The sequence below is a fragment of the Eupeodes corollae genome, chromosome 2, assembly GCF_945859685.1.
Source record: "Eupeodes corollae chromosome 2, idEupCoro1.1, whole genome shotgun sequence".
NCBI lineage: Eukaryota > Metazoa > Arthropoda > Insecta > Diptera > Syrphidae > Eupeodes > Eupeodes corollae.
Window position 1 is genome coordinate 100,202,671 of NC_079148.1, and position 8,945 is coordinate 100,211,615.

Below are 8,945 nucleotides of genomic sequence, written 5' to 3' on the forward strand. Positions count from 1 at the left end.
TGCAGTTCCTGTTATTAGTTTTCAACATAAATTCATGTGGACCCTAAGGCCCACATAAAAGCTCTTTAATGTACAAGAACTAACAATTTTGATTTTATTTGACTTAAAATTACAAGGGACGGGGAATTCGGACTCAAAAAGGGAAAAAGTAAAGGGTATCTTTCAGATGGGATTTGGAAATGTTGAAATCAAAAACTACCATAGCAGCTTTGCAGTGACGAAGAATTCTGGACATTGCAATTGGTTCAAAGTGCCCGTTATTAGTGCGGTGATGAGGGATATAGAAAAGGGAAACAGATCGCAGATTTCGAGGGTTGGTGTTATATTGCCCATTAACAATTGGTGAGCAAATAATATATCAGCGTTTTAGCGTCTAATATATAAGGGCTGCAAACCTATCAGTTTTAGTCGATTGGCATAAGGCTGCAAGTTGGATGTATCATCCCAGGGGAGGCCACGTAAGGCAAATCGAACGAAACGTCTTTGAACATTTTCAATTCTGAGTGAATGGTTTTCATAAAAGGGAGACCATACTTGGCATGCATATTAAAGATGAGGACGGACTAGGGAAATGTAAAGCGCTTTATTTACATAGGGGTTGAAAAATTCTTTTGACCATCTCTTAATAAAACCGAGAGATCTATTAGCTTTATTAATAATTTGGTCAAAATGGGGATGGAAATTCAGGTGTTTGTCACACATAATACCAAGTTCTCTAATAGAATCGACTACGTTGACGGCGTCATTAAGGAAGTACTAGTATACTCTATGAGGTGGGGTTTGTTTGCGCGAAAAGGTGATTTGTTTACATTTACCTACATTTAACTCTAGGAAATTAATCATGCACCAAACAAAAAAGATATTAAGAGCATTTTGTAAAAGTAAGGAATCAGATGGAGTAGAGATAATCTTAAAAATTTTCTTATCATCGGCAAACATTAGGATATCTGAGTTTTTTAATTTAAGACAGACATCGTTAACAGATAAGACGAAGAGAAGGGGGCCAAGGTGACTACCTTGTGGGACTCCAGAAGTTGCATGCATAGGACTGGGGACTAAGTTACAGAAAAGGACTCTATAAGTTCTATTCGTAAGATAGGAGCTTATCCAGTTTATAAATATAGATGGAAAGCCTAGAGCTCTTAGTTTGAGATAAATTATGTTATGGGATATTTTATCAAAGGCTTTGCTGTAATCAGTGTATACAACATCAATTTCTTTGCCATTCTCAAGGGCTGACAAAACTTTGGATATAAATTCAATTAAGTTAGTCGTAGTGGATCTACCTTTAAGAAAACCATGTTGAGCGGGGGTAATAAAGGCTTGCAATGGAAATAAACGAAATCATAAACTAAGCTTTCAAAAAGTTTTGGAATGCATGAAAGTTTAGCAATAGGTCTATAATTGTTAGTTTCAGTTTTATTGCCTTGTTTATGAATGGGAAATATAAATGAATCTTTCCATATATGAGGAAACACACCTTGGGAAAGAGAGAGTTCAAAGAGTGCAGTTAGAGGCTTTGACAGAGAATGCGTACATTTTTTTAGAACAACTAATGGGACGCCATCACGACCAGGGCTAAAGTTTTCTTTGAGGCTTACGATTTTGGTACCATTTCTTCACTTATTGTAAACGATGAAAGGGAGGTTTGAGTGCAACCATCTAAATAATTAAAGTAGTTATGGATCAGGGTCATGCAGATGTTTAGTATACGATTTGCTTGAGTAATTAGCAAATAGATTTGATATGGTTGTTGGATCAGAGGAGATTATGTTGGAGAAACTCATTGAAGGTGGAAACCCATCAGATTTTCGTTTGACATTTATAAACTTGAAAAATGTCCTTGCAGAAAGAAGGTTATTTTCCATTTGGTTAAGGTATTGGTTAGAAAGGGATTCCCTTAATTCAGAGAAAGAATTATAGGCAAAAAGATAGTTGTTGTGATCAGTATCAGATTTGGACTGTAAAAAGATCTTCCAAAGCTTGTTACGGGTATTTCTTAGGCTACGGAGCTCTCTGTTGTACCAAGGGGGAGCAGAGGTGAAATCTTTTCTGCGAGAGAACGGTACTGATTCTTCAATACAGTACGAAAGAATCAAATAAAACCAATTTGTAAGGGACTCAACTGTTAAGTGGAGGGATCTCTAATACAAAGTCGGCTGAGCTAAGAAGATTGTAAAGTTTGGAGAAATCAGACCTATGAAAATCATAACAGTAATTTTCCATTTCAAAAAAGTTGTTTTCAAATTCAATGGGGAAGGAGATATTATGGGGTGGATGATAGTGATCCAAGGTTGAGAGAAGGTGAGGGCTCAGGGAGACAACGCAGTTATCGCAATCAGATGATAATATGAGATCGAGGTGTCTCCCCATAAAGTTTGCAACTCCATTTAGTTGAAAAAGACCACAACCAGACAGACGATCAATGAACAGCGATTCAGATTCAGAAGAGATGTTAGTTGGAAAGAAGGATGTCTGATCATCTGAGGTGGACCAATTGAGATGTTGAAGATTAAAGTCTCCAACAACGATGATTAAATCATTAGGTTGCACTAGCTCAAGCAGATAATCAATGGCATTAACAGCGGCTTGGTATGCTTTAATTTGTTGGGCTGGTCGAATATAACAACAAAGAACAAGGGAGGCCTTCTTGGGAGATTACAACCTTAATGTTTGTATTTGTTTTACGTTCAAAGCAAACAGAATCTGGTATCTGTGGTATAATTCCAATGATAGGATCGCCAATCGACCGACGCGACGTGAATGGGAACAAAGCTCAAGGAGTCCTGATTTGTGGTACAAAATGTCCAAAATAATAGTTTTTCAATATTTTGAAATTGCAAACATGAACGAGTACACAGATTTTTATCTCACGTTTCTTGAGTTACGAGTTGCATACCCACACAAAAATAATCAAACTAACTATAATAAATAATGTAATATTTTAATAATCTACTAAATTAATTATATTAACCTCCATGTTTCATCACTCACTTTTCTCTGTTTACAGATGGCACATATTTTTCTTATCAAAATATAATTATAATCAAATTATCTTTAACAAAAACATTTTTCCTTTCATCCCACCTAAATTAGAAACCAAACAAAAATGCGTGATATATTTTTATATATTTCTTTGATTTTGGGGTTGTGCGGTTTTTATTTGATAAAACTTATTTTCGACTGCGTCTATATATCTTTAAAAATAATAGTCTCTGCGAAAAGCTAAGGTTATCCCTTTTACCCTAAATACGGTAGAATAAAATTGGTTTTAAGAAATTTAAATACAAAACATTTTTAAAAGATATAAAGGAATTTTTCAATCATATTGAACTTCATATGGAAAATAAATGTATACTTGAATATAAATATACATTAAAATTTGATTGGATTGCTTATGGTTTTCTAATAATTAAATAACATCACTGGTGCATAATATTTTCAATCTTATGACCACATTTTTCATATGTTTACCATTAAGGATTTTAAAATTTTATTAAGGATAGACTGAATGTATTTAATTAAATTTTGAGAAAATTATTATGAATGAGATCGGTTTTGTTTTAATAATTCAGGTTAAAATGGTAAAATGGAAAAAAAACACAACCATTTAAAAAAAAAATGAAAAGACTTTTTTAAAAACAATAATTGAGTTGAATTTAGAAATCTATAAAAGTGAACTTTTGGTTTAAATCATTCGTCAACAAATAAACTTAATTGTACCTTACATATTTTACCGTTAATACAGAATTGATACAATTTAATAAAAAGAGGGTGGGATGCGGCCCACACTGATAACTTCCCATCCCGTCTTCCGATTTGTCTTGCTTAATAGTTTGTCTGCATGTACTCGTATCAATTTCTACCAAATTTTGTAGATTTTATTTTTTATGAAAAAACGGACTGTTTATATACAAATTACTGAATATCGAAAACAATATTTGTGTGAAATAAAATAAGTTTGAAGCCAATATTTTTAATTTTTGAAAAGCTATTCGAGTCGAAAGGAAATTTTAACCAACTTTTATACATTTTTTTTTTAGGTTTTTATTTTTTGTAAAAAAAAATGTTAATTCGATTTTTTCCAGAATTTGTCCTAATGTTGAAAACAATATTTCTTATAATTAAAAATTAGTTTGAAGTTATTATCTCAAATTTTTGAAAAGATATTTGAGTCGAGAATCAATTTTTACCAACATTTATTAATTTTTTTTTGAGGTTTTTATTTTTTGTTTTTATTTTTTGTAAAAATACTGTCAATTCGATTTTTCTCAACATTTTTCAGAATGTTGAAATAAATAATTCTTATAAGATAAAATAAGTTTCAAGCCTAAATTTCAAGTTTTTGAAAAGATATTTGAATAGATATTCAATTTTTACCAACTTTTAGTAATGTTTTTGTTTACATTTTTATTTTTTATAAAAAAATTTATCAGATTTCAAAAACATTATTCTTCGTTGCACGAAATTGTTTTGAAGATGAAATCATATTTTAATCGTAAAATTTTGGAGGTGACAATTTTTTTCAGTTTTTTTGATTTATAAAAAAAACTGTTAGATTTATTTTTTTTCAAAAAATATACTTCTTTGATATCAAGTTACAATATATCATATAACATTTAATTCAAGTCTGTAGCGTTTTTGGTTAGTAAGATATTTAGGGTTAACCAAAATTCTCACCTTTTTTTCAAACTGTTATGTTAAAAAAAACCACCCACAAAATTTTCTTGAGAGCCCTTTCTGCATCTTTCTGCCTTATTATCTGTATAACAAAATTTACTTGAAGTCGATATCTCTTCTGGTTCTTGAATACGGACGTACGGACGGACGTATGTCAAAACTGAGCAACATTTTGAGAAAAATCGAATTGACAGTTTTCTTAAAAAAAAATAAATACCTTAAAAATAATTAACAAAAGTTAGTAAAAATTGATTTTCGACTTAGATATCTTTTCAAAACTTTGAGATATTGGCTTGAATCTAATTTTATCTTATGAGAAATATTGTTTTGAACATTTGGTACAATTTCTTACAAAAGAGAATTGAACATTTTTTAACAACAAATAAAAACCTAAAAAAAGCATTTTTTTACAAAAAAATAAAAACCTAAACAAAATTAATAAAAGTTCGTAAAAATTGATTTTCGACTCAAATATCTTTTCAAAAACTAAAAATATTGGTTTAGAACTTATTTTATCTCACATAAAATATTGTTTTCGACATTCAGTGAATGTTTGATAAAAATCCAACAGTCCGTTTTTTCATAAAAAAAATAAAATTTCCAAAAAACAGTACCAACTTTTGGTAAAAATGATGCTCGGTTCTCGATATCAAATGAACAATAGAAGGTATTGTCTTCAAATTAATTTCATTCAACCAATTTGTATTTGTTTATTTAAGAAATAATTTTTTTTAAAAAATGATACTAAAATTGCTAAAAATTGGTTAACGACTAAAAAATCTCATTAACAAAAATAGATTTTGAAATCAAACTATTTTACTATATGCAAAATATTGTTGGTAATTTTGAAATTTTTTAGAATAATTCAATTGGCAACTTTTTTTCCAAAACACCAAAACCTACAAACCTTTTAAGATTGACAAATAGTCAGACAGGATGGGAAGTTATCAATGTGGGTCTCATCCCACCCTCTTTTTATTTTATTTAATTAAAAAAAAGGATTCATTTTTTGAAAGTTTTTTCTGTACATTTAATATTTTTATCTGTAAGACAATATTTATTTAGAGTCGACTTTTTTGCTAAGTCTTAAAAAATGGGGGACCAACAAAATTATACCCAGGGTACGGATCGGACGTAGAAAGGTACGGAAATACGAGATAACGTATCACGTTCACATCGTTCTAATAAAAATGGGTTATATCCTAGGGAAAAAATTTCTATTCAAAAAATCGACTTGCGATTGCAATCACTTCGAAAAAGGTTAACCAGCTTTGCTATTTCAATTTTATTTAATTGGTGTTAGCATTAAAAGAAAACACTATATATCGAAATATTTTTTTAATTGCTTTTTTCGACGTATTCTTTCCGAAAGTGATCGTTTTGAGCCATTTGAACTCATTCTAAGTTTTCAGAAAAAATAATTCACTCAAAGTTGCATCGGTACTTTAACTAAACACACAATTTAAATAGGCCTTTAACTTTTCACAAAATTATGTGCTAATCAATCCAAAGTCAAGTCAGGTAACCATGATACAATATTCAAATCAACAGAATTCGAGACTAAAAACCCAACAAATTTAGAGTCAATCAAAAGGCATAATATTTGTCTCTAAATCTTATCAAAATTTCATTGATCAAGCTTTTTTTTTACAAAAATCCGTTAATATTTTTACAACTAACAAAAATTTACCATGTACTCATCCCGAATACTGCAATGCATAGAATGACTCTCCGGATTGTATTTCGGTGCTGAAATCAAGAGGTACGGCGTACAATGCAAACATCCGAGCAACGTAATCCCAGCCAGTACGATCTTTGCCCGTTTCACGGTGCACATAGTTTGCCGCTTCAGCGGATACATCACAGCTATAAACCGTTCAACAGTGAAGGCCACAACATACCAAACCGAACAAAAGCTACACAAGCTGCTGGTAAAAACAAAAAACTGACACAGAACATCCCGATTATAAACATTCACTTCCACATAACCCAACCACGATGCAAATGTCGCCAACAAATATAACGTATCACTGACAGCCAGTGCTGCCAAATAGAAACTCGATGACAACTTCCGCAGATTAGTTTTGAAAAACACAAAAACCGAAAGGATATTTCCGATGCTGCCTCCGAAAACGATTATCGGCGTATAGTAAAATGTAAGGTAATGGGCTACCGCGTCTATTATCTTGGGGTATTGTTGCTGATGTTGCTGGGATGTGTCGTTGGTCGTCAGGGTCCGATTGGGGATCGTTGGGGTAGAGCCGATGAGATCGGTTTGGTTGTAAGCAAGTAAACTGTTGTAATCCATCATTTTGGCTTGGAATGTCGTTGTTTTTTTTTCTTCAATTCTGTATTTTTAATTTTTCAGTTGGAATTTTTCAAGAAATGGCTAAGGACACACTTGCACTTTTTTGAATCATAACGAATTTTATTTTCCAATAAAATATCACAAATTATTTATTTAACTTTTGTTGAGTAAAATTCTCATTCACATAGAAATGTAGGACACAAAACGCTTTAGATTCACTTAAGAACTGCCATTGACCCGGACCGCATTCGCATAGTATTGGCTCGCTGTTCGAAATAAAACAATCACTTTCGAAACAGACGACGACGGCGATAGGAATTCATAATCTTTCGAATAGAACATGACCGAGGACAGACAGAATACGAACTGAAATCCATGAATGAAAAGTATTCTATTTTAAGTGTTAAAACATCGCACCAGCAGCAGAACCAGCACCGGCAGCACCATAATCATGGTATGTTCCTAAAGTATGTGTGGTTTAAAGCTTTCATCCCTGGAAGTAAGTTCCAGTAGAATGAAAGTTTACGCGACTTTCTTGATATTGTAAACTTCCTTTTTCCTGGTTGGGTTTGCGCTGCTGCAAGCAACTGTTGATACATCGGTGGCGCCTTCCAGGAACGCAAAGGAAATAAAAAAAACATCAACAGGTCTTCAAAGAGCCACTACTTGCATTCTGGAATTTGTGTTTTGAGACTTTATGGAGCAGTTAAAGCTATTTGCAAGTTCGGTTAAGGTCATATTTGTTTACCGCATACCACATTTGAATGAAGTTTGTATTTACGCTAAAGTTAACGTCACAATTTCATATTGAAAAAAGGAATATTTGAAGCTATGTACTCGTAGATACAAGTTCGAGTATAGACAGAAAAATATTATGTCTACCAACACATGGCTAATGGATTCTAAAAATAAACCATTTGAAATATAAAAATAAGCACTTTATCTGGCAATTTACTTTTACAACTTGAAAGATGTAAATTATGTATTCTTTCAAAGAGTTCAAAACTTGTTGTTTGTTATTTTTGGAATTTAATATTTAGGATCAAACCGTTCATGTAAATATAATATAGTTTTATATCTCAGGGCCGTGTCTAATAGCACTCTGGCATTAATGAAGAGTTATAGCTATGAGTAAAAGTGGAAACATTCTCGTTCACATAGGAATTTGGGGAAGACTGAATGAAACTTAAAATGTTGCTGATTGAAACAGATTTTGTTGTTATAATCTTAAAGGCATATTTGGGGATTGTGTCCAATAAACCTTCAATTGGGCTCATAGAAATCATCGGTAATCATCACCAGGCACTGGTAATGGTTTGATGATACAAATATGAACTTCCTAGAAGCTTATAGGTTAATGTTTCGTCAGTGGGTAGATTTACCCTAACAATCATTGAACAAGTGTTTCTTATTCCGTCGAACGAAACTTTGTTTAATTTTTCAGAGTTTCTTGAAACAATATGTTGACTCGAGGGTTACAGAACGTGGGAATAGCTCACTATGTTTTTGTAATAAGTCTAACCTTGACAAATTCGTATCACACCATAATTCAATAAAATTCTTTAAATAATTTTGTTTCCGCAACTGTAAGTAAACGAGTAATCACAATGCGAGGTAAATATTTACACAAACTATTTGGAACATTTGATTCAATATTTTTATAAGGTTAAGAAGAATTTCCGCAGAATTTGTTAATATTTTTAATTTGTATTGCCAACGTAGGTAGGTACGTAGAAATGGTGATCTAAAGGCAACCTAGCCTGAGATCCAATTAGCGCTGTAGTGCGCCGTTTTGATACCAAAAACTTGTTTGACCTTTGATTGAAAGGGATGGATTTATAGAGAAGCTTCATAGTGATTATGTTAGAGCCATTTTGTCGCATTGAGAAAAAAGATTACGTCTCTAATCTTTGTAATAGATTCTAGTATTTCATTCTACATTTGCAGAGGAAATGGA

At 32.0% G+C, this 8,945-nt stretch overlaps 1 protein-coding gene across 2 annotated transcripts in view; it reads right to left on the reverse strand.

The window, feature by feature from the left end:
- The window catches only part of LOC129947600 (cysteinyl leukotriene receptor 1), a 180,521-nt gene extending 173,178 nt beyond the window's left edge, over positions 1 to 7,343 (reverse strand). For both annotated transcript variants that reach the window (XR_008781736.1, XM_056058230.1), the window contains exon 1: positions 6,371 to 7,343. Coding sequence is in view for 1 of the 2 variants with exons in the window: in XM_056058230.1 (XP_055914205.1) it covers positions 6,371 to 6,991 (621 nt within the window). In the remaining variant the exon portion in view is untranslated. The remainder of the gene's footprint in view (positions 1 to 6,370) is intronic.
- Between the last annotated feature and the right edge of the window lie 1,602 nt (positions 7,344 to 8,945).